At 41.6% G+C, this 26375-nt stretch overlaps 1 protein-coding gene across 3 annotated transcripts in view; it reads left to right on the top strand.

The window, feature by feature from the left end:
* Positions 1–26375, top strand: part of tbc1d2b (TBC1 domain family, member 2B) — a 161530-nt gene that overhangs the window by 98718 nt on the left and 36437 nt on the right. For all 3 annotated transcript variants that reach the window (XM_043680142.2, XM_087982066.1, XM_043680144.2), the window contains 3 exons: positions 1206–1423; positions 10767–11156; positions 13785–13895. In XM_043680142.2, coding sequence (XP_043536077.2) covers positions 1206–1423; positions 10767–11156; positions 13785–13895 — 719 coding nt within the window. The remainder of the gene's footprint in view (positions 1–1205; positions 1424–10766; positions 11157–13784; positions 13896–26375) is intronic.

Consider the following 26375-nt stretch of genomic DNA (forward strand, 5'->3'; position numbering starts at 1 on the left):
AATATAGTTCAACATGGAGGAGTACCGATTCATCAGCTGAGGGAGGATGGTACATGGTAATGAGCAGGGGGTTTCCTTGTTCGTGGTTAACATGAAGTCATGAGACTTTATGGGATCCAGAGTCAACTTTGGGGACACCCAGGATAACTCCGTCCTGACTGTATACCACTGTGCTGCCACCTCTGCTGGGTCTGTCCTACTAACGAGCCATACATATCCAGGAATGGTGATAGTGCTATCTGGGGCATCATCTGTAAGGTATGATTCCGTAAGTATGACTGTCAGGCTGTTTCATTTCTGGGACTTTGTAACGATTGATACAACTGAATGACTTACCAGGCCATTTCAGAGCGCATTTGAGAGTCAACCGCGTTGCTGTAGGTCTGGAGTCACATGTAGGCCAGAACAGATGAGAATGGCAGATTTCCTTCCTTGAAAGACATTAGTGAACCAGATGGGTTTTCTGATAATGACAATGATTTCATGATCATCAGTAGATTCTTAATTCCAGATTTTTAAGAATTAAATTCTAATTCCACCATCTCCTGTGGTGTGATTCAAACCTGGGTTCTCAGAACATTCTGGGTCTCTGGATTAATAATCTAGCGGTAATACCACTAGACTCCTTTTAAGGGGCAAGTTGTTTTACACAGCGGTAAGAGTCTGGAATGTGCGACCAAGGGTGGTGGTGGAGACTGATACGATAGGGGTGGTTAAGGGATTTTTAGATATGCACGTGAATATGCAAGTAACAAAGGGATATGGACCAAGGGCAGGCAGAAGGGATTAGTTTAATTTGGTGTTGTGTTTTGCACAACAACGTGGGCCAAAGGGCCTGTACCTGTTCTATACAGTTCTGTGTTTTCAGAGTGGGTCTGTCTAAGTGCACTGTGATTGGGGAGCTGTTGCAATTTGAGGCCAGTGGCCCTTTGCTATAGGCTTGGTTTGGGAATGGCCCAAAAATGCTGCAATTCTACATTTGGTGTGAATTCCTCTTTCAAGCATGGATTATGTAACTAAATGTATCAGGTAAAGTGATTAAGAAAAAAATTTCAAAACTTAATATTTGACTTCAAAATTGTGCTAAATTGAAATATTGACTCTGTATTTTCAATCATTTAACTGCTAAAAGATTTGTGTTTGAATTGTCACTCTCAGTAACAGTTTAGTTTTAAACTGGAAAGATTTGTTGGCATATTCTGTAGGGTCGGCATTCTCTTTTGATTTCGCAAGGGCAACGCGAGTTAAACGTCCACCATTCTTGAGAGACATGATCGGAACATCAAAGAATCGGAATAGCAGTGAGTCATCACCTGTCGAATGGATTGTTACCAATGGAAAAGCAACAACAGAGATTCAGGCCAGAATTCAATCTCAGCAGGAGGAATTGAACAAGGTGAAAGAAGATTTAATCAGTCAAAAGGTACAGTTGAAGAGTCAAAACAACATTATTTATAATTTTCACTGCCTCTCCATACAAGGAGATTAATCATATATCACTTGTGAGGCACTTTAGCAAAGGAGTGGGGTCATTGAACCAGTGAAGTGGGGAATGTTATTTGAGTCAAGTCCAGGATTGGTTCAAGGAACCCTTGTATGTGAACCTATGATATATGTGGCTTGACCATGCTTGATACTGACAGTAGTTACAAAAGTTATTTGTCTTTCTCTCTGACATCACAAAACGTTGAAAAATTGATGTTTAAAAAGCACTGACCCTTGACCATGTTTACAAAAAATAATGAGCTTGTCATTATCTCATTGCTGTTTGTGGGACTGCTTTGTGCAAACTGGCTGCTGTTTCCTGCATTATAGCAAGAACCAAACTTCAAAGGAGCCTTGGCTGCAATGTACTTTTGTGACTTTCTAAGTAGGAAAGGCACTATATAAGTACAAGCTTTTGTCAATGTGTGCGCCATAGGATTAGAAACTTCATTTCTGCACAGGTTTTTAAATGAATTATGAGGACAGGCTTGAAATACAGGGAAGACAGAAATACAAGCAATTCAGTAGAAGTTTATAAATTTATTGAGGAGATTGGGGATTTATTTGCCCATTTAAGACAGTGAGATTTTTATTTCAGGGCATAGTGAATCTGTGGTATTCTTTACTTTTGAGGACTGTCAAAGCTAGGTTGTAATGTGTACTCAAGGTTGAGATTGACAGATCCTTAACTCTTGATTCACCTACTGATTTTGGGGAAAGGGCAGGAAAGTAGAGCCGAGAATTATCAGATTAGTCATGATCTCATTGAATGGTGGAGCAGATTCAATGGACCGAAGAGCTAGCTTCTGCTTCTACATTTCATAGGTTTTAGTACAGAAAAACAAAGATTCTAAGGGGGTTTGATGGAGTAAAAGCTGAGAGAATGTTTCAGTACGTGGGAGAAATGAAAACAAGGATGCATAGTTTCAAAATAAAAGGTTTCCTACTTCAGGCAAAAGTGAGGCACTTCCTGAGGGTTGTTACTGTTTGCAGGAGAGCATCTGAACCTGGTATTGAGTATATTCAAGGCTGAGTTGGATATATTTTTGAATGCTAAAAGAGTTTGAGGGTTATAGGGGGCAGAGAGTACAGTGGATTTATAGCCACAATTAGAGTCATATAGATGTACAGACCCTTCGGTCCAACCCGTCCATGCCAACCAGATATCCCAACCCAATCTAGTCCCACCTGCCAGCACCCAGCCCATATCCCTCCAAACCCTTCCTATTCATATACCCATCCAAATACCTCTTAAATGTTGCAATTGTACCAGTCTCCACCACATCCTCTGGCAGCTCATTCCATACACGTACTACCCTCTGCGTGAAAAAGTTGCCCCTTAGGTCTCTTTTATATCTTTCCCCTCTCACCCTAAACCTATGCCCTCTAGTTCTGGACTCCCCGACCCCAGGGAAAGGACTTTATCTATTTATCCTATCCATGCCCGTCATAATTTTGTAAACCTCTATAAGGTCACCCCTCAGCCTCCGACGCCCCAGCCTGTTCAGCCTCTCCCTATAGCTCAGATCCTCCAACCCTAGCAACATCCTTGTAAATCTTTTCTGAACCCTTTCAGGTTTCACAACATCTTCCCGATAGGAAGGAGACCAGAATTGCATGCAGTATTCCAACACTGGCCTAAACAATGTCCTGTACAGCCGCAACATGACCTCCCAACTCCTATACTCAATACTCTGACCAATAAAGGAAAGCATACCAAACGCCGCCTTCACTATCCTGTCTACCTGCGACTCCACTTTCAAGGAGCTATGAACATGCACTCCAAGGTCTCTTTGTTCAGCAATACTCCCTAGGACCTTATCATTAAGTGTATAAGTCCTGCTAAGTTTTGCTTTCCAAAATGCAGCACCTCGCACTTATCTGAATTAAACTCCATTTGCCACTTCTCAGCCCATTGGCCCATCTGGTCTAGATTCTGTTGTAATCTGAGGTAACCCTCTTCGCTGTCCACTCCACCTCCAATTTTGGTGTCATCTGCAAACTTACTAACTGTACTTCTTATGCTCGCATCCAAATCATTTATGCAATTGGACCATCTTATTGAATGGAGCAGACCTGAGGCACCAAATGGTTGTCTCCTCCAATTTCTTATGTTTTATTTGATTTCAAAACGATAGTAAGCTGCCTAGAATTGAATGGCCCTCTAGGACATTTTGGAGGATGCTTAAGAGTCACCCACATTATTGCATCATGCTAGACAAGACGTCCTTCATTAGTGAACTTGCTGTGTTTTTATAGCAAATCAGTAATCAGCAAATAGAGATGTACAAAATAGCAAATCAGCAAATCAATCACTTTCACTAATTGTGTACAACTCTTCAGTAAATGAGAAGACAAATTATCAGGTGGCAGATTTTTAAACAAAAATACCAACTGAATAATTAGATAATCAAGATGGAGACATTCAATTAAAAAGAGTTGGAACCTTGCAATCATATGATCTAATTAACTGGCAGTGTAACATTACTACAGTATTAAGAAAAGGAACCGTATGTAGAAATGAACCATCTGAAAGGAAACAGTCCTCTCCAGACCCTACCAGAGGTTATATCTTAAACCACTATAACTGTCAGTGGAAAAATGGTCTTATAGTTTGCTCATTCACCAAGCACCACAATGTTCATAATTATATTACATGCACATACAAACCTCAGATGTAGGATAAAATCTAAAATAGAAAGTTACACAAATGGGAGAGAAAAAAGTTGGATCCAACAGCAGAAACCAAATGCACCAAGGGGTCACAAAGCACAAATGAGGCACAACTATTCTGGATTCTATTCCTAGTTAGGTCAACAGAGTTCCAGCAGAGTTAAAATGGCCAGTCAAAAGAATAGAACAATTACAATAAATCTTTAAATCCATTACTAAGTTAGCATTGAAACTCAGTTTCACTTTTGCCTGAAATGGCACTGGATTTGAAAATGTAAGTAATCATCTGGATCTGCACAACTAAAAAATCCTTACATACACATTTCACTCTGTATATACACTTAGTTATTCAAAGTTAGCAACTTCCAGTATTTAAAATCCAAGATGATAATTTCATCCTCCTGTTGTACAGCAGAATAAAAACTGTTTCATCAACTAGGGTGTTGCATAATACTTCCAGATACAAGAATCTTGTTCTGCTAAACTTGTGCATTCTGAAGAATGCAAGCAGACAAAATCATGTGTCTGGACACCACAGACTAGACACTGGACAAATCTGAAAAAATGTTAACCCACAATTCTAACTGGAATTAAATCAAAAACTACACTGTAAAAACCAACACAGTAGGATCACTAATGATCAGATTGGCTTTCAACTTCCAAATGAGTGAATAATTTGTCATTTTATTAAATTTTCATTTGATTAGGTGAGACACGCAGCTGGCCATTCAGCCCATCTTTTTGTTAAAATAATCAAAAGTTAATCCCACTACTCTCTTCTCTTCCCACAACCTTGCATCTTCTGCAAATTTAAATATGTACTTCAAATATTTATTTCACTTTGCATCAAACTGTGGTGATTTGTGGCAGAAATAAAACTAAGGGATGGTTGTCTATTGGCAATGTTAGTGCACCTATAATCCAGAGTAAAAATGAGTTCTGAACAAATGAGTTCAAATCACAGGATAGCAACTGGAGAAATTTAAATTCAAACAATTTTGAAGTAAATGATTTTCTTTATAATAAAGTGGAGCTGAGAATTATCAGATTAGTCATGATCTCATTGAATGGTGGAGCAGATTCAATGGACCAAAGAGCTAGCTTCTGTAATGCCGGGTTCCTGTTCATTCATTCATTTACATACTGAGTTTCTGCCTCTACTACCCTTGCAAGTAGTATTTTTCAGATTCCCACCACCCTTCTAAGTGAATAAAAATTCCTCATATCCCCTCTAACTCCTACTCCTTAAACTCATGTCCCTGGTCATTTGATCCCTCCATTAGGAGAAAGGTTTTCTTTCCCCATTTACCCTGCCTGTCTCTCATTTTATACTTCTGAATCATATTCCCCCTCTGTCGTCTCTGTTCCAAGGAAAACATTCCAATCTGTCCAATCTCTCTTCATAACTGAAACTCTTCAGTCCACGCAATATCCTGTCAGATGTCCTTTTCACCCTGTCTATTGCAATCAGATCCCTCCTATAATGTGGATGCCAGAACTGCACACAATTATCTAGCTGTGGCTTAACCAGTTTTTTATACAGTCTCCCTGTTCTTAAACACTGCCTTGCTCACAAAGGCAAGTATCCCATATACTGCTTCAACACTCTTTACCTGTCCTGCTATCTTAAAGTATTGGTTGGCACGCTTATCAAGTTCTCTTTGATCCTCAGTGCTTCCTAGGCTCCTATCATTTAACATGTATTCCTTTTTGTTGCTTGTCCTGCTGAAATGCATCACCTCACACTTATCCAGATTGAATTTCATTTGCCACTGATCAGCCCATCGGAAAAAATCCATTTGTGGTGTCCTGTAATCTAAGGTGTCCTCACTATTTGTCACCTCATCGATATTTGAATCGTCTGCAAACTTGCTGATTAACCCTCCTAAATTAACTCGTTTATATTTGCCTCAAACAGCAAAGGTCCCAACATTGATCCTTTCAGAATCCTTCTGGACACAGGCTTACAATCAGAAAAATTCCCTTGACCATCACCTTCTAGGTCTACAGTTGGCTGAGTGGCAGGAAGCAATTTGCCAAATTTCCTTGGATCTCATGAGTGCTTGCTTTTGCTATCAGTCACCATGTGCAACCTTATCAAAACGCTTGAAGTCCAAATAGACAATGTCAAATGTATTGCCCTCACATATACCCACCTGGTTACCTCTTTTAAAAAGTTTAGTCAAGTTGGTCAGATATGACGTCCCTATAACAAAATCATGTTCTTGATTAATCCCTGCCTCTCCAAGTGCAGCTTAATTATTTCCATCAGAATTGTTACCAATAGTCTCCCACCTTTATGGTTAGACTGTCTGGAGTGTAGGTTTTTTTAATGAATGATGAAACTACTTTGGTTGTGCTCCAGTCCTTGGCGTCTCTCTGTGACCAGGGAGAAATTAAAAATTGTCAGCATCCTGGTGTTTCCTCTTTTTGCCTTGCTTGGCAACATTGGATGCATTTCATCCAGCCCTTGAGATTTATCTACTTTTAAACCTGCTAGACTATTCATGAACCTCCTATCCAAATATAATAGTTTATTTAAGCCTATCACTTCTTTCTCCCTGATTTCTATTTCCACATCCTCCTCCTTTCTTGTGATCACCAACACAAAATATTCTTTTAGACTCCCTCCTACGTCCTCTGGCTCTATGCACAAATTACAACTGAGGTTCTTAATTGGCACTATGCTTTCTCTTGTTATCCTTTTACTCTTCATATACTTGGGAAATAATTCAAATTTTCTTTTATTTAACCTATCTTTATTCTTTAATGCCTCCTTTTTACTTTCCCAATTTCCTTTTTAAGTTCCTCCTTTCACATTCTCCATACTCCTGTATGGCTTCTGTTATTTGAGCCCTCAGTATCAACCTTCCTTTTACTCTTTATCCAATTCTGTACATGTCTTGATGCCTGCGATTCGATGAATTTGGTGGTTCCACCCTTAGCTTTGAAACATGTTGGCTTTGCACTGAGCTTATATCCTCCTTGAATGCATTCCACTCCTGTAAGACAGGTCTGCCTGAAAGTATCTGCTTTCAGTCTGCCCAAATCATACTTGATCTTATTAAAATCAACTGTCCTCCAGTTTAGAACTTGATTTCTGGCCCATCCTTGTCCTTATTGCTATCTGCACAATTGTCCCCCACTGACACTTCAACTACTTGCATGGTTTCATTACATAAAGTCCAGGACATGTTAGGCCTTTTACATACTGGCTATATCCATCTTCTAGATGCATTTTAAGAATGCCGCGCTGTCTAAACCTTCTATATTGACTACCCCAGTTAATGTGTGGAAGTTGAAATCTCCTACTATTGCTACTCTAATCATTTTACATGTCTCAAATTTGACGAATATCTGCTCTTCTATTTCTCTCGGCCGTTAGAAGACCTATAATACATTCCTGTTTGGTTTTTTATGTCCGTATGGCTAAATTTGAGGAACCTTCTGAGATGTCATCCCTCCTTATTGTGGGTGGCACAGTGGCTAGCACTGCTGCCTCGCAGCGCCAGAGACCCGGGTTCAATTCCCGCCTCAGGCGACTGACTGTGTGGAGTTTGCACATTCTCCCCGTGTCTGCGTGGGTTTCCTCCGGGTGCTCCGGTTTCCTCCCACAGTCCAAAGATGTGCAGGTTAGGTGAATTGGCCATGCTAAATTGTCCGTAGTGTTAGGTAAGGGGTAAATGTAGGGGTATGGGTGGGTTGCGCTTCGGCGGGTCGGTGTGGACTTGTTGGGCCGAAGGGCCTGTTTCCACACGGTAAAGTTATCTAATCTAATCTAATTTGTAATTGACTCCCTGAACAATATTGTGACACCCCCTCCTCTTTTTTATCTCTTTCCATGTCTCTCCTGAAGACCAATATCCTGGAATATTGAGCTGCCAATCCTGCCCCTCTCCCAGTCATGTCTGTGATAATGAAATCATACCCCCATGTTTTAGTTTGTGCCCTCAACACATCAGTCTCCTTGCATAAAAATAAATACCATCCAACTTTGCTAAGTGCCCTTGTGCCTTAACTAGCCTATAATTTCTATGCCTTCTTGATTGCCTTGCTGTGCCTTCTAATCTTGACTGTTCATCTCCCACTATTGAACCTTCCCTTAGGATCTTAACCCACTGCCAAGTTAGTTTAAACTCTTCTCAACAGCACTAGCAAACCTCCCTGTATGGATACTGGTCCCATTCAGTTCAGGTACAACCTGTCAGCCTTCTACAGGTCCCAGTGTCCCAGGATTCTAAATCTCTGTCTCTTGCAACCTCACTCTAGCAACTGAATTAACCTCTTTCTATGCCAACTTGATGTTGGAGGTGTTTGACTGAGGTGGATAAAGTCAGGAGTTACACGACACCAGGTTATAGTCCAACAGGTTTATTTGAAATCACTGACAAAGCAGCAGCACTCCGAAAGTTTGTGATTTCAAATAAACCTTGGACTATAACCTGGTGTCATGTGACTTCTGACATTATACTAACTTGCATGTGGGACTGGAAGTAATCCAAGCATTGCTACCTTTTAGATCCTGTTTTATAATCTACATCCTTGCCTCCTAAAATCTGCTTGCAGAACCTCATTCCTTCTGGCAATGTCAATGGTACCAATATGTCTGCTTGCTATTCCCCTTCAGAATGCCTGCAACTGTTCATTGATATCCCTGATCCTGGCACCAAGAAGGACCATGCCATCCTAGAGTCTCCATTGCAGAAATACCTTATCTGATTGAGGCATACAAAACTGAGGGACTGTTCCCAAGGCAAATGTTTGTAAGAACATAGGTTCAAGGTGATGAGCATGTGGTTTGGAGGAGATCTGAGAAAATTTTATTTCACCCAGCAGGTTGTAGACATATAGAACATACTGCCTGAGAAGGTGATGGAAGAAAGTACTTCAGGGAGCATCTGGATGAGTACTGAAAATGTTAGGGCATAGTAGGCTATGGATCAACTGCAGGTGAATGAGATTACTGTAGTTTGGCGTTTGCCGGTTGGCAGAGAAGGGACAGTGGGTGGAAGGGCATGCTTATGTTTTATAACACTATTAAGAGAATGTATACCAAATCCAATTGAGAGTTGTGACTCAATAAATTCTAAAGGCTCTAGATAAATATTTGTTAAATATTGATTTCTGATGCAAATATGAAATATGCTATCATTTTACATCATACGAAAGAATTGAAAGATTCCAAAAACGTTTTTCTGCAAGTTACCTATCCGGTTGGAATACTATATACTTTACAAGTTATTTTTGAAAACAGTCCAAGATATTCAGTTGTCACATCAGGGCAGTCTGTTAGAATATGTTTAGTTTGTAGACAGGGAGCATTAGTATAATAATGACCCGTGTCATTTTGGCATCAGTGTAATGCTAAGGGGACTTGATAAGGTGGCTGCTGAAAAGATGCATTCCCATGTAATAAACGGCAGAACAAGGTCACAGTTTAAAAATGAGGTCTTTGCTTTAAGGCAGAAATGAAGGGTACATATTTCTGAGGGTTGAGTCTGTGAACCTTACTTCCCTCATAAACGATAAAGACAGGGTCATTGAGTATTTTTAAGGAAGAGGTGGGTGGATTCTTGACTAACAAGGGATTCCGAGGTTTTGGTGGTAGGCGAGATTGTGGTTTTGAGATTATGGTCAGATCAGCCATGATTTTAACAAATGGTAGGATCATAGGATCATGAGTAGGCCATTCAACCCCTTGATTCTGCTCATGACCATGTCCTTCCATCCCTCTACTGTCTTTACATTGTCATCTGCTCATCTGCCATATGATATTGGATATGCAGAGGGATCTTCAACTGAACAGTGGAGAAACTGAAGCCATGATGTTTTGTCTTTGCCGCAAACTTTATTCTTTACCTGCTGATTCAGTGCCTCCTTTGCCAATTGTTTGTCATTGAACCAGACTGTTCACACTTTGTATTAATTTGTACCCAGGGGAGAACCTCCAAACGTAAAGCCGTTCCATCTGCTACGCCTGGTCCTATTTCTTTCTTGTCTAGCTTCTCTTTGTTAAATATTGATTTCTGATGCAAATATGTTTCTGACTCAGTCTCAGTACCTGACTCTGGCATCATCTGCTGCTTGAATTCTAGTCCGTACCTTTGTTAACTTGAGACTTGACTATCCCAACTGACCCCTGGTCTTGCTCCCAGTTTGCACCAATATGAACTGGAAATCATACAAAACGTTGCAAAATTATCTTTGCAATCTCACCTGGCCCTCCAACTTTGCTGGGTGTCCGTGCTGCTCCAATTCTGACCTCTTGAGTTTCCCTGATTTCAGCTGTTCCACTGTTGGTGACTGTGTCTTCTGCCTGAGCCTCTTGATCTGAAATTCCCTTGCTAAACCCCTCTGTTGTCCTTTCTTCTTTTAAGACTTGCCTTAAAACCTTTGACCAACGTTTTGGTCTGTGAAGCATCTTGCACTTGGATAAAGGTGGTAAATAAATAAATAAATACAAATTGTTGCATGTGGTATATTGATACTGATCTCTGATCTTTTAATGATTGATTGCAAAAGAGTAGTTAATAATTATCAATTTATTAATTACATAAGCCTGTTGGATTAGGGTCTATTTACTGTCTAACATTTGATTATTTTTAAAGGAGTTGGTGCGACTGTTACAGCAAACATTGAAACATTCCCAGCAGGAAAAATACTTGTTCAACATTGGTACTTCAGTGGATGAAGGAATGTCTCAGCTTTTGCAGCAGAAAGACCACCAGATAAAGGCCCTCAATAATCAGCTGGATCACATTAACCAACAGAAAGACCACTTGGAGCAAGAATTAAAAGGTTTACAAGATAAAATGACTGGGCTCAATGACCAGCTTACCATGTTCCGAGAAACCATTCAAGCCAAAGATGAAGTGATTATGAAATTATCACGGCAGCTCAATGAATGTGAGAACAATCACCCGCCCCCCTGTGTCTTCTCAGGATCTGCTCTAGCACCCTCTGTGTATAAGGAACTGCAAGAGTTGGATACTCTAAAGGTATCAAATGCCATTCTGATGTCTGGACCTTATTTATAAAACTGTCACTTGTGGCTACAAATAAAGCAGATATCTCTCAAAAACTTGAGTATCCTACTCACCCTGTTAATGTCTTGAAAAACAGGAAAACTTCACCTTGAATTTACAGCAGTGCAGACCTGCCTTTCTCTAATCTGTCTACGCAGAAGTTTCTGCTCCTCATCAACTCCGCTTTTCTGTCTGATTATCTCAACCTGCAACACATCATAGATAGTGTAATAGATAGTGAACTGATTCCAAAAACGTAAATGGAGGTAGGTGGTAATTCAGACTGCTGAAGATGAAAGTGGTGCCACTGTTATTCACTGTGCACATAATTTATGAGCTCAACTATCAAATATAATTTCATAATCTGCAGATGTCATCAAATTGGGGAATGTGGTTAATGCTGAAGAAGGCAGTAACAAAGTGCAAGATTTTTAGGTTATAAACATAGTTGGCAAATAAATTTAATAGTAAATTTGAGAAATGCTTTAATCCAGATTAGAATGTGGAACTTGCTACCACTTGGAGTGGCTGAAGCAATGAACAGAGACACATTGAAGAGAAGCTAGACAAGTATTTCTTTTGGGGGGCTGGGAAGGTGCGGAGGAATGGCCTTAGCCTTGGCCTACTCTCGGTCCTATTTCTTTCTTGTCTAGCTTCCCTTGAATGTATTCTATAGAACATCCTCATTCTTCCATTTCACACTTTATTTCATTTTCCGATTAAACTCACAACCTAAAAGTCTTTTACTCGGTTACTGCTTTCTTCAGCATTAACTATATTTCCCAATTTGATGACATCTGTGGTTATGAAATTATATTTGATTGAGCTCATAAATTATGTGAACAGTGAATAGCAGTGGTTTCTATAGGGACTGTTGGGCACCACTTCCATCTTCAGCAGTCTGAATTACTACCTACCTCCAGTTACTTTTTTGGAATCAGTTTATTATTTACTACAGTTTTGGACTTTTTTTGTCACAAATCTGCAGTGTGCTGCCTTTATTGAAGCACTCTAAAATCCATGCATTGTTTTTGTCTACTGGGTTTGATTCCAGTTATGCAATTGAGAATAAATGGTTGTTTAAACATTGCAGATTTGGTTCTGTGTCAGTCTTGTATAGGTTATCAAATACAAACTGACTCCCATTACACCACTTTTTTTTTTTGATTTGCTTTCACCCATTTGGTATACATGTATGAGTGTTGGGAAAAATTCAGACTAGTATGTGTTTTTGTTCTGACAAGTATATCATTCTATTTGCTATTGGTCGGTTAACTCCATTAACTGGACAATGATCTGCAACACAAACTGATGTCAGCAGTGCAGGCGCAGTTCCTGCACTGGCTAACGTTACCATGATGATCTCACCTTCACAATTGCCCCTCACCTGAGGTGTGGCAACCCTCAGGTTTAACTCACTTCCAGTTGCCTGTGTCTCTGTGGTCCTCTGGGACTATTGCAACTTTACTTTTACCTGGTTTTGAAGAAAGCTGGAACACTACAGAGGCACAGATATTTAATTTTATTCTGCTCATAAGCATGTGAGAAATCAGTCTTATTGATCCTTGGTTAGAAAACATAAATGATGTGACCTGTGCGTTATTTTGTTTTCTCTCTCCGTTTTTCTCCCTCCCTCCCCTCTGCTTCTCCAATGTACGCATGAACATTATTTTCTATTATTTGTTAATTCAATTTGCCAATAATGGAATGTCATTCAAAGTTTGAGAGAAGATTTGTAGCTTGGGTGCTCGTTGTTGTGGCTCTGTTCGCAGAGCTGGGAATTTGTGTTGCAGACATTTCGTCCCCTGTGTAGGTGGCATCCTCAGTGCTTGGGAGCCTCCTGTGAAGCGCTTCTGTGATATTATCTCCGGCATTTGTAGTGGTTTGAATCTGCCGCTTCCGGTTGTCAGTTCCAGCTGTCCGCTGCAGTGGTCGGTATATTGGTATACCCAAAGGACTAGCCACGTTACCGTACATCAAGAGCATTTCCGAACTGACAGCCAGACTACTGCGACCACTAGGACTCATAACAGCACACAAACCAACAGCCACTCTCAGACAACAACTCACCAGAACGAAGGACCCAATACCCAGCATGAGCAAAACCAATGTCGTGTACAAAATCCCATGCAAGGACTGCACAAAACACTACATAGGACAAACAGGAAGGCAGCTAACGATCCGCATCCATGAGCACCAACTAGCCACGAAATGACACGACCAGCTATCCTTAGTAGCCACACGCAGATGACCAGCAACATGAGTTCGACTGGGACAACACTACTATTATAGGACAAGCCAAACAGAACAGCCAGGGAATTCCTAGAGGCATGGCACTCATCCACAGATTCAATCAATAACCCAATATACCGACCACTGCAACTGCAGCTGGAACTGACAACTGGAAGCGGCAGATTCAAGCCACTACAAATGCCGGAGGAAAGATCACAGAAGCGCTTCACAGGAGCTCCCAAGCACTGAGGATGTCATCTAGACAGAGGACGAAACGTCTGCAACACGAATTCCCAGCTCGGCGAACAGAACCACAACAATGGAATGTCATATTTTCAAAGTATCCATTATTCTTATTTCTCTCTCTAGGACAGTCTTCAAGGTTATAAGACACAGAACAAATTCCTTAACAAGGAGATTCTGGAACTATCTGCGCTTAAGCGGAATGCTGAAATGAGGGAGAAAGCTCTAGAAGCAAAGGTATTTTAACTTATATTTGTATCTGGATTAGTGTAAAATGAGGATTAACTCTTTGAACCGTTGGCTTTAAGATAAGTAGTTTATTTCTTAGTATTAAATGCTAATTCTCACTAATTTGCATTCATGCTGTAAATAGAACATTAGACATAGAACATAGAACAATACAGCATAGAACAGGCCTTTCGGCCCACGATGTTGTGCCGAACATTTGTCCTAGCTTAAGCACCCATCCATGTACCTATCCGATTGCCGCTTAAAGGTCACCAATGATTCTGACTCTGCCACTCCCACAGGCAGCGCATTCCATGCCCCCACCACTCTCTGGGTAAAGAACCTACCCCTGACATCCCCCCCTATACCTTCCACCCTTCACCTTAAATTTATGTCCCCTTGTAACACTCTGTTGTACCCGGGGAAAAAGTCTCTGACTGTCTACTCTATCTATTCCCCATATCATCTTATAAACCTCTATCAAGTCACCCCTCATCCTTTGCCGTTCCAATGAGAAAAGGCCTAGCACTCTCAATCTATCCTCGTACGACCTATTCTCCATTCCAGGCAACATCCTGGTAAATCTCCTCTGCACCCTCTCCAAAGCTGCCACATCTTTCCTAAAATGAGGCGACCAGAATTGCACGCAGTACTCCAAATGTGGTCTTACCAAGGTCCTATACAGCTGCAACCTCACCTCACGACTTTTGAATTCAATCCCTCTGCTAATACACCATAGGCCTTCTTACAAGCTCTATCCACCTGAGTGGCAACTTTCAAAGATCTATGAACATAGACCCTAAGATCCCTCTGCTCCTCCACCTTACTAAGAATCCTACCTTAACCCTGTATTCCGCGTTCTTATTTGTCCTTCCAAAATGGACAACCTCACACTTGACAGGGTTGAACTCCATCTGCCACTCCTCAGCCTAGCTCTGCATCATATCTAAGTCCCTTTGCAGCCGACAACAGCCCCTCTCATTATCCACAACTCCACCAATCTTCGTATCGTCTGCAAATTTACTGACTCACCCTTCGACTCCCTCATCCAAGTCATTAATAAAAATTACAAACACCAGAGGACCCAGAACTGATCCCTGCGGAACTCCACTTGTAACTGGGCTCCAGGCTGAATATTTACCATCTACCACCACTCTCTGACTTCGACCAGTTAGCCAGTTCTCTATCCAACTGGCCAAACTTCCCACTATCCCTTGCCTCCTGACTTTTTGCATAAGCCTACCATGGGGAACCTTATCAAATGCCTTACTAAAATCCATGTACACTGCATCCACTGCTCTACCCTCATCCACATGCTTGGTCACCTCCTCAAAGAATTCAATAAGACTTGTAAGGCAAGACCTACCCCTCACAAATCCGTGCTGGCTGTCCCTAATCAAGCAGTGTCTTTCCAGATGCTCATAAATCCTATCCCTCAGTACCCTTCCCATTACTTTGCCTACCACCGAAGTAAGACTAACTGGCCTGTAATTCCCGGGGTTATCCCTATTCCCTTTTTTGAACAGGGGCACAACATTCGCCACTCTCCAGTCCCCTGGCACCACCCCCGTTGACAATGAAGACGAAAAGATCATTGCCAATGGTTCTGCAATTTCCTCTCTGCTTCCCACATAATCCTAGGATATATCCCGTCAGGCCCGGGGACTTGTCTATCCTCAAGTTTTTCAAAATGCCCAACACATCTTCCTTCCTAACAAGTATCTCTTCTAGCTTACCAGACCGTTTCATACTCTCTTCTTCAACAATACGGTCCCTCTCATTTGTAAATACTGAAGAAAAGTACTCATTCAAGACCTCTCCTATCTCTTCCGACTCAATACACAAGTCTCCCACTACTGTCCTTGATCGGACCTACCCTCATTCTCGACATTCTCATGTTTCTCACATACACATAAAAGGCCTTGGGGTTATCCTGGATCCTACCCGCCAAAGATTCTTCATGCCCTCTCTTAACTCTCCTAATCCCTTTCTTCAGCTCCCTCCTGGCTATCCTGTATCCCTCCAATGCTCTGTCTGAACCTTGTTTCCTCAACCTTATGTAAACCTCCTTCTTCCACTTTACAAGACATTCAACCTCCCTCGTCAACCAAGGTTCCCTCACACGACCATCTCTTTTCTGCCTGACAGGTACATACATATCACGGACACGCCGTATCTGTTCCTTGAAAAAGTTCCACATTTCCACGACATCCTTCCCTGACAGCCTATGCTCTCAACTTATGCTCCTCAGATCCTGTCTTACAGCATCGTATTTACCCTTCCTCCAATTGTAAAGCCTGCCCTTTTGCACGCCCTATCTCTCCCCATAACCAAGGTGAAAGTCACAGAATTGTAGTCACCATCACCAAAATGCTCACCCATTAACAAGCCCATTACTTGTCCCGGTTCGTTACCAAGTACCAAATCCAATATGGCCTCCCCTCTGGTCAGACAATCTACATACTGAGTTGGAAAAGCTTCCTGGACACACTGCGCAAAAACCGCCCCATCCAATCTACTTGATCTGAAAAGCTTCCAATCAATATTTGGGAAGTTGAAATCGCCCATGACTACTACCCTGTGGCTTCTGTACCTTTCCAAAATCTGTTTCCCAATCTGTTTCTTCACATCTCTGCTGCTATTGGGAGGCCTATAGTAAACACCCAACAAGGTGACTGCTCCTTTCCTATTTCTGACTTCAGTCCATACTACCTGCAAAGGCAGATCCCCCTCGAACTGCCTTTCTGCAGCCGTTATACCATTTCTAATTAGCAACGCCACCCCCCCCCTCCTTTTTTACCACCCCCACCCGCCCCAATCTTACAGAAACATCTGTAACTAGGAACCTCCAACAACCATTCCTGTCCCTCTTCTATCCACGTTTCCATGATGGCCACAACATTGTAGTCCCAAGTACCGATCCACGCCTTAAGTTCACCCACCTTATTTCTGATACTCCTTGCGTTGAAGTATACACACTTGAGCCCATCTGTGTCCGCAAGTATTCCCTATCAGTGCTATCTTCTCCACAGCCTCCCTACATTGTTGGACATCCTGAAAAACAGCTAACCTACTTGCTGAACTACAAGTCCGGATCCCATCTCCCTGCCAAATTAGATTAAACCCCCCCCCCCCCCCGAAGAATGCAGGCAAACCTACCTCCCAGGATATTGGTGCCCTTCTGGTTCAGGTGCAACCCGTCCTGCTTGTACAGGTCCCACCTTCCCCAGAATGCAGTCCAATTGTCCACATACCTGAAGCCCTCCCTCCTCCACCATCCTTGCAGCCACGTGTTCAACTGCACTCTCTCCCTATTCCTTGCCTCACTGTCACGTGGCGCCGGCAACAACCCAGAGATGACGACTCTGTCCGTCCTAGCTTTTAGCTTCCAGCCTAATTCCCTGAGCTCCTGAATGACCTCCCCACCCCTCTTCCTACCTATGTCGTTGGTGCCAATGTGCACCACGACTTCTGGCTGCACACCCTCTCCTCCTCAGACACGGTCTGAGACGTCTCGGACTCTGCCACCCAGGAGGCAACAAACCATCTGAAAGTCTCGCCCATGTCCACAGACTGTCTGTCCCTCTAACTATTGAGTCTCCTATATTGAGTCTCTAACTATTGAGTCACTGCAGCTTACCCCTGCTAGGCTGTCCCCCCCCCAACAGTATCCAAAGCGGTATGTTTATTGTTGAGGGGAACGACCACAGGGGATCCCTGCACTGCCTGCTTCCTCCCCTTCCCATCTCTAACTGTTGCCCAGCTACCTCTGTTCTCTGGCATAACTATGTCCCTGTAGCTTCTATCAGCCTCTCGAATAATCCTCAGTTCATCCAACTCCAGCTCCAGTTCCCTAACGCGGTCTGTGAGGAGCTGGAGCTGGCTGCACTTCCTGCAGGTGAAATCGGCAGGAGTATCAGTGGTCACCCCTACCTCAAACATCCTGCAAGAGGAACATTCCACTGCCTGCGCTGCCATAACTCTACACTTAGTCTCCAAAACAAGAACACTAAATCTCACTGCCAACTTGATTATTTAACCATTGCTCGCTGTGACAAATATGCAAACTAGTCGATGCTTAAAATAGAATAAGTTGAATAGAACTGATCGTGAAGTGTAAGAGAAGAATCTTCCCCAATGGATAGCCTCCAACATCTCACCATTTAAATATTTTGCTTTCTTTCCATTAGCATTACAAATATTTTTCTCTTCCTCTCATCCAAGTTGTTGGAATGAAATTTATTATTTTCCCATTTAAGTTGCTGATTTCCCCTCAGTTATCACTTGCTCCTTGAATCTTCAAGATGGTACCTTGGTATCACTAACACTTGATTTACCACCAGTTGTTTCTTTAATGCTTTTTAGCCCCTGACATTCAGCATTTCCTTCAGGTTGCTCAATTTAATAAAAAATATACAGGTACAAACTCAAAGATCACAAGGGAAAGCCAATATCATGTGGAACAATTTGTGTTTTATGTATTCTAAATCATATCACTTGTCGAAAATGCAAGGCAGCAAGTGGTGTTTAGGGGATGTCCCGCAAACCAGCTTAATCCAACTATGTGTCTAAGTTACAGTATCTCTGCCATCAGCAGTCTCTGGTCATAAGAATTTCACTTTTTCCTCCTTCCGTATTTGTGGTAATGCGCATGATTCAAGTGGAACATTCTGTATGGTATAACTTAAGGTTTTTAGAGAGAATCTTTAAATGTTTTCAAATCAGGCATAAAATTTAATTATTCACTACTTTTAAAAATTGTTCAACTTTCTCTCTTGAGCAGATGGTATAGGAAAGTATTTAATTGGGGGAGGGGAAATTACAATGCTATTAGACAGGAACTGTGGAGCATAAATTGGGAACACATATTCTCGGAAATTACGACAGATATGCGGAGGGAACACTTGCTGTAACTGCTGGATAGATTTATCCCACTGAGGCAAGGAAGGGATAGTAGAGTGAAGGAACCTTGGATAATAAGAGATGTGGAACATCTAGTCAAGAGGAAGCAGGAAGCTTACTTAAGGCTGAGGAAGCAAGGATCAGACGGGGCTCAGGGTTACAAGGTAGCCAGGAAGGATTTGAAGAATGAATGTAGGGCGGCAAAGGGGATTGTAAAAGCCTTGGGTAGGACTAAGGAAAGCCCCAAGGCATACTACACTTATGTGAGGAACAAGAGGATTGTCAGAGTGAGAGTAGGGCCAATCAGGGATAGTGGAGGGAACTTATGCCGAGAGTCAAAGGAGGTAGGGGTGGTCCTTAATGAATACATTGCTTCAGTATTCACTAGTGAGAGGGTCCTTGTCGTTTTGTGAGGACAGCGTGAAACAGACTGATGTGCATGAACAGGTTGGTGTTAAGAAGGAGGATGTGCTGGAAATTCTGAAAAACACGAGGATAGATAAGTCCCCTGGGCCAGACGGGATATATCCAAGATTTCTTTAGGAAGCGAGGAAAGAAATTGCTACGCCTTTGGCGATGATCTTTGTGTCCTCACTGTCCACTGGCGTAGTAGCAGTTGATTGGAGGGTGGCAAATGTTATTTCCTTATTCAAGGGAACCCTGGGAATTACAGACCCGTCAATCTTGCATCTGTGGTGGGCAAAGTATTAGAGAGGATTCGGAGAGACAGAATTTATTCTTTGGGAAAAACATAGTCAGTATGGCTTTGAGGGGCAGGTCATGCCTCACAAGCCTTATTGAATTCTTTGAGGATGTGACAACACACGTTGTTGAAAGTAGAGCATTGGATGTGATGCGAATGGATTTTAACAAAGCTTTTGATAAGGTTCCCTATGGTTGGCTCATTCAGAAAGTAAGGAGGCATGGGATACAGGGAAAGTTTGGCGATCCGGATACAGAATTAACTGGTCCATAGAAGACAGAGGGTGGAAAGTATTCAGCCTGGAGTTCTGTGACCAGTGGTGTTCTGCTGGGATCTGTTCTGGGACCTCTGCTCTTTGTGATTTTTATAAATGACTTGGATAAGGAAGAGGAAGGTGATTGGGTTAGTAAGTTTGCTGATGACATAAGTTGGTGGAGTTGTGATAGTGTGGAGGGTCGTCATACGTTACAACGGGACATTGACAGGATGCAGAGCTGGGTTGAGAAGTGGCAGATGGTGTTCAACCTGAAGTGATTCATTTTGGAAAGTGGAATTTGAATGCAGATTCAGGTTTAAAGGCAGGAACAGAGGGATCTTGGGGTCCGTGTCCACAGATCCCTCAAAGTCACCACCCAAGTTGATAGGGTTGTTAAGAAGGTGTAAGGTGTGTTGGTTTTCATTAGCAGGTGGAGTGAGTTTAAAAGCTGCAAGATTATGCTGCAGCTCTATAAAGCACCGGTTACACCACACTTGGAATATTGTGTAATGTTCTAGTTACGAGTGTGGTGCTGGAAAGGCACAGCAAGTCAGGCAGCATCACTTTCTCCTAAGTTCTAGTTGCCTCAATATAGGAAGGATGTAGACGCTTTAGAGAGGGTGCAGAGGAGATTTACCAGGATGCTGCCTGGACTGGAATGCATGTCTTATGAAGAAAGATTGAGGGAGCTAGGGCTTTTCTCATTGGAATGAAGAAGGATGAGAAGCATAGATAGAGTAGTTAGCCAGAGAGTTTTTCCCAGGGCAGAAATGGCTATCACTAGGGGCCATAATTTTAAGGTGATTGGAGGAAGGTTTAAGAGAGATGTCCGAGGTAGGTTCTTTACACTGAGTGATGGGTGCGTGGAGTACACTATCAGCAGTGTTAGTGAAGTCAGACAAATTAAGACGTTTAATTGACACTTAGGCACATGGATGATAGTGAAATGTAGGCTAGTTTAATCTTAGAGTAGGGTAGGTTGGCACAACATAGAGGGACGAAAGGCCTGTACTGTACTGTGCTGTACTATTCTATGGTCTATGATTGGTTATAAGTATCTCATTGCATTTTGTACTCATTTGCTACTTATTACACACAGTGGATGTAAATTACATTATAAAGCCAGGAACATGTTCCTTTGACGATCAAAATGTAAATTGGCAATCCGGGTTTATGAGAAAATGAAGCCTTCCATAGCTATACGGGTATGCAAATCAGAAGATACTGTCAACCAGTCATTTATTGAAGTTGGGGAGGGTGTAAGAAGAAACATTTGCTCAGTGTTCAGCATCTTGCCGAAGTGGTCTGAACCCTCCGTGTTCGTCATCAATATTATCAATCAATTCCACCATAAATTTATATAGCTCCTTTCTCAGTAAAATGTTCAAAGGTGGTACACAAGTGTGTTTGGACAAAAATTGACAGTGATTCACTAAAAGAAACATTAGTGATGTTTGGTTAGAGTAGATTTTAATCAGTACTGTAAAGGAAGAGAGGGAGAGGTAAAAAGCCAAATTTTGGTAAGGGAATGTGAGAGTGAAGGCCCTAGGGAGCACCAATTTGATAACTAAATTTCTGGTTTAACAAATTGACAATAAAACTAATTTCTGTCATCAACAAAATCTGTCTTGGATACATTTATTTCTTGCCTTAAATTAATTGTCCTGCATTTTTAGGTGTAGTTTGTGGTTTTGTGCAATATTTGGTTTGTGTCATCAGTCCTTTTCTTTTAGGAATTGACTGACCTATTATAAAGTTCTATGCAAGAATTTGTTCAGAAACAAGAGACTTTTTATTTATGACTTGAGTTTAGATTATACTGATTTGCAGCACAGAAACAGGCCGTTCAGTTTAACCAGTTCCTACTGGTGTTGGTGCGTCATTTTTAAAAATCTATAATCATAACCCTTTTGTCCCTTCTCCTTCATGTTTGTATGGCTTCCCCTTAAAATACTGTTCATTTCAGACCCTGTCTGTGGGTTATCACCACTCTTTTTGGCTAAAGCAGCTTTTTCTCCATTCCCTATTGAATCTCTTATATCTTGAATTGGTAGACTCTTGATGTGAAAACATTGTTTCAGTATCCGTTCTATCAAAATCTTTGATAATTTGAAAGACTTTTGCTAAGTCACATTCACCCAAGTGAAAAGAGACCCTGCCTTGTCAGTCCTTTCCCTTATGGGTCACTTTTGTTTTTAGAAAGTGCAGATAAATGTTGTCTATTACATTACCATTGTCTATTCTGTTACTACTTCAAGATTGGTTAAACAAGCCTTTCCCTTTGAAATCTATAGAGTCTTGACAATTCTATAAATGTCTTTTCTAGATCATAATCTTCCATTCTCTCCTTTTGTAAAACTGTCATTACTGTTCCTGCCATTGACATTAAGTTCACTGCTCCATAATTCCCTGGAGAGATTCTGTCTCCCTTTAAATACAGGAATTACATTTAGCTAGCTGCCAGTCCTCTGGCATTGCACTTCTTCATCTCGCCCCATCGCTGGCCTTTATCGAGATATTTCCTTTATGCATATGCAATTCACATCAAATACCCATCTGGTGCAAAGCAGCAGGCTAAAGCTAATGTTTATGGGATTGAAGGAAAGTTGTAGTCATTCTCGTCAACATGTTTGGTCATATTGTGATACATCCTCCAGGACAGATGTATCTCCTGGCCCAAAGGTACATACACTGCCACAACGATAGAAGCCCCTGTATGAAGACAACTATAACAATGAAAACAAAATACTTGTGGATGCTGGAAATCTGAGACCAACATTATGCAGGAGAAACTCTGAATCTGGCAGCATCTAGGGAGAGAGACAGACGTAATGTTTCATGGTCGCACGGTGGCTCAGTGATTAGCACTGCTGCCTCACAGAACCAGGGTCCCAGGTTTGATTCCAGCCTCTGGCGACTGTGTGGAGTTTGCACATTCTCCCCGTGTCTGCGTGGGTTTCATCCCACAGGTCCAAAGATGTGCAGGTCAGGTGAATTGGCCATGCTAAATTGTCCATAGTGTTAGGTGCATTAGCCAGAGGGAAATGGGACTGGGTGGGCTTGTTCAGAGGGCCGGTGTGGACTTGTTGGGCTGAAGGGCCTGTTTCCACACTGTAGGGAATCTAATCTAATCTAATGTCCAGTATGCCTTCTGAAGAGCAAGGCAAGTCATACGTTTGGTTAGGAGGTACAAGGCCATGAGTTGGTGTTCATCTTTTATATGTCTAGGAAGCCAAGACCATTGCTGTTCTGACCTACACTAATTACTTTGATAATAGTTTATGCTTTTTTTAAAAAAAAAAGTCTATTGAGAAATTTCTTATTTTTGAATATGTCCAATATATAGTCCACGTTATTTACATAATTAATTTCATTAATTGAGTGACCTTTGCATTCCTCAATACTCAAAACTGTTGCAATTTGACAGAAATTCATCAAGTAGTCTGGTGCTGTTGTCCTCTCTGTGGTAAATATTTTGTGCATCTGATGAGAAATTTTCCCTTCAGCATCACTCTTGAAATACTGCTTTTGGATCTAATTGGTTCATATTCTTTTCGCACAAAAGTGAAACAAATTGTAAAAACAATTCTTTACTTTTGGTCTGACCTTGAAACTATCCTGAGCCACTCTGTCATGGATTGTATCAGCAACTGCTCCTGTTCTAGTTGGTGCTTCAGGGGAGGCTTTGACATTTAAGGTCAGGAACTTCAAAAGCCTTCATAGTGCACAGGCACAACTCAAGCTTTTTGCTGACAGCCAGTCTTCACCAACCTAAATATTACCTTGTGGATGTACGTTTGCTCACTAAGCTGGAAGGTTCATTTTTAGATGTTTCTTCACCATACTAGGTAACCTGCTGGTTAGTTTTCTGCCTGTTTGCCCAATGTAATGTTTGTTATGTTCCTGCAAAGTAAATGACGTTTATTTTGCGTGTTGCCTATGTGCATTAGCTGCTGTTTTAGTGTGTTGGTGGGTTTGTGAGCTACCATGATGCCAAAAGGTCTGAGTAGTCTGGCAGTAATTTCTGAGATGCCTTCGATGGAGGGGAGAGTGGCTACGGTTTCTGGACACGTTTTACCTGCTTGTTTGGGGTTGTTGCTGAGAAATTGGTGAACTATATTCATTAGGTATCTGTTCTTTTTGAATATGCTGTATAGGTGATTTTTCTCTGCTGTTAGTAATTCCTCTGTGCTGCAGTGTGTGGTGGCTCATTGAAATAATATTCTAATGTATCTTTGTTTGTGGGTTTTGGAATGATTGCTTCTGTAGTTCAGTATTTGGTCCCTGTGTGTTGTTTTCCTCCTCTCGTGAATTTTATACCAGTAAGGATATTATTGATGGTCTCAAGGTTTTCTCTAATTTGTTTCATTTATTGATGACAAAGGTGTCATCCACGTAACAGACCCAAAGTTTGGGTTGGATGGTTGGCAAAGCTGTTTGTTCGAGTCTCTGCATTACTGCCTCTGCTGAGAACCCTGATATCAGATCCCATTGGTGTTCTGTTGGTTTGTCTGTAGGTTTTGGTATTGAAAGTGAAGTGGGTGCTAAGGCATAGGTCCACGAGCTTGACAATGTTGTCCTTGCTGATGAGATTGGTGTTTGGTGCATGTGTCTTTGGTTCTTCTAATAATTTAGCCAGTGTTTTTTTTGGCTAGGTTGATGTTGATGGATGTGAACAGGGCTGCTATGTCATAGGAGACTATTATTTCGTCCTCCTTCTATCCTGGAATCTTTGAGTCTTCTACTAAGTGTTGCAGTCTTTGATATAGTTCCTTGGCTAGTTTATATGTTGGTGTTCCAGGTAGTGAGACTATAGGTCGGAGGGGGCACTTGAGTTGTGAATTTTGGGTAATCCGTAGAAGCGTGGTGTGTTGGATCCAGCCGGTTTCATTTTTTTTGGAAGTCTGTCTTGTTTAATTCTCCAGATTTCTCCAGATTTCTCAAGTTTTTTGAGAAAGGATGTGAGTCGGTTCTCTTGTTGTGGGGTCGGGTCTACTGCCACCTGTTGGTACGTGTCGGTATTTGCAAGCGTTCACTTTCTTAATGTAGTCTGTTCGGTTTAAAATGACTGTTAAGCATCTTTTGCCTGCAGGGAGGATAACCATGTTTCTTTTTTGAGTCTTTCTAGTTCTTTCCTTTGTGTATGGAGTGTATTTCTTTCTTTTCTCCTGCTTAATGTTAGTGTGACTGTTTGATGATTTGCTGAGTTTCTTCTGTGAGTTCATTGTCTTTGTTTGTTCAGTGTTGTTTCTGATGCTGCTAATATATTTCTTGTGCGCATCCCGGAAGTTGTAATTTAATCCACTTACTAGGACGGCTTTTTCAGTGTCTGTTAAGGGTCATACAGACCAAATACTGAACTACAGAAGCAATCATCCAAACGTCCGCAAACGAAGCTGCATTAGAGAATTATTTCAATGAGCCATCACACACTGCAGCACAAAGGAACTATGAAGAGCAGAGGAAAATCACCTATACAGCATATTCAAAAAGAACAAGCACCTAATGAACACAGTCCGCCGATTTCCTAGCAACAACCCCAAACAAGCAGACAAAACATGCCCAGAAAGCCTAGCCACTCTCCCCTACATCAAAGGCATCTAGAAAATGACTACCAGACTACTAAGAACTCTTGGCATCATGATAGCTCACAAACCCACCAATACATTAAAACAGCAGCTGCTGAACACAAGACCTATACAGACAACAAGCAAAACCAACGTCATTTACAAAATATCTTTCAAGAACTGTAACAAATACTACATTTGAACAAACAGGCAGAAAACTAGCCACCAGTATACATGAACATCAACCAGCCATGACCCATTATCACTGGTATCCTTATATACAGATGAGGAAGGACACCACTTTGGCTGAGACACACATCCATCCCAGGACTAGCCAAACAGAGACATGGACAAGAATATCTAGAAGCATGGCAATCTAACCGGAACTCTTATCAACAAACGCTTCAATTTGGACCCCATCTACCACTCTGTGAAAAAGAATGGGAAATGACATCATCAACACAGGAAATGACATTACGAACCCAAGGAAAGCTAAACACATAAATAGAAAGGAGGATAGAACACCTGCAATTCACCAGAGGCTTACCGATGATGTTACCTAGTATGGTGATGAAACATCTGAAAACGAACCTTCCAGCTGAGCGAGCAAACTTACATCCAGAACCTTAACCTGAGCTACATGTCTTCTCAAACCTGCTATCTTGTCTTGTTTTTCCCTGAACTCTCATCTTGTTCAGCTGTGTCATGTAGACTTTGCTTATGGGCTTTCCAAACTCCAGTATCAGCAATACAGATCTATTAATGGCACCTGTCTTTGTGTGAGTCCTTCCAGGACTTTTCTAAGTCCTGACTGCAACACCCAGCTGTCTAATAACTCCTAATTGTCTAACTGAATTCTATCAGCACAGAGATATTCAGCTGTTGTTTGGATTTGACTCTCCATCTCCTACATAGGTATAAATTCAGTTTTTCTTCCTGAATCAACTCTGTTTGTCTTATATTCTTGAATGACCTCAAATCTCTAATTGTTTTGAACTGTTTTCAGTGACCCCTGCACCTTTCCTCAGTGACCCATTAAAAGTCTGCAATAAACTCTCCCC

This window comes from Chiloscyllium plagiosum, unplaced genomic scaffold (genome assembly GCF_037043375.1).
Source record: "Chiloscyllium plagiosum isolate Xiang-an unplaced genomic scaffold, Cpla_swu_hap1 HiC_scaffold_42, whole genome shotgun sequence".
In the NCBI taxonomy this organism is placed as follows: domain Eukaryota; kingdom Metazoa; phylum Chordata; class Chondrichthyes; order Orectolobiformes; family Hemiscylliidae; genus Chiloscyllium; species Chiloscyllium plagiosum.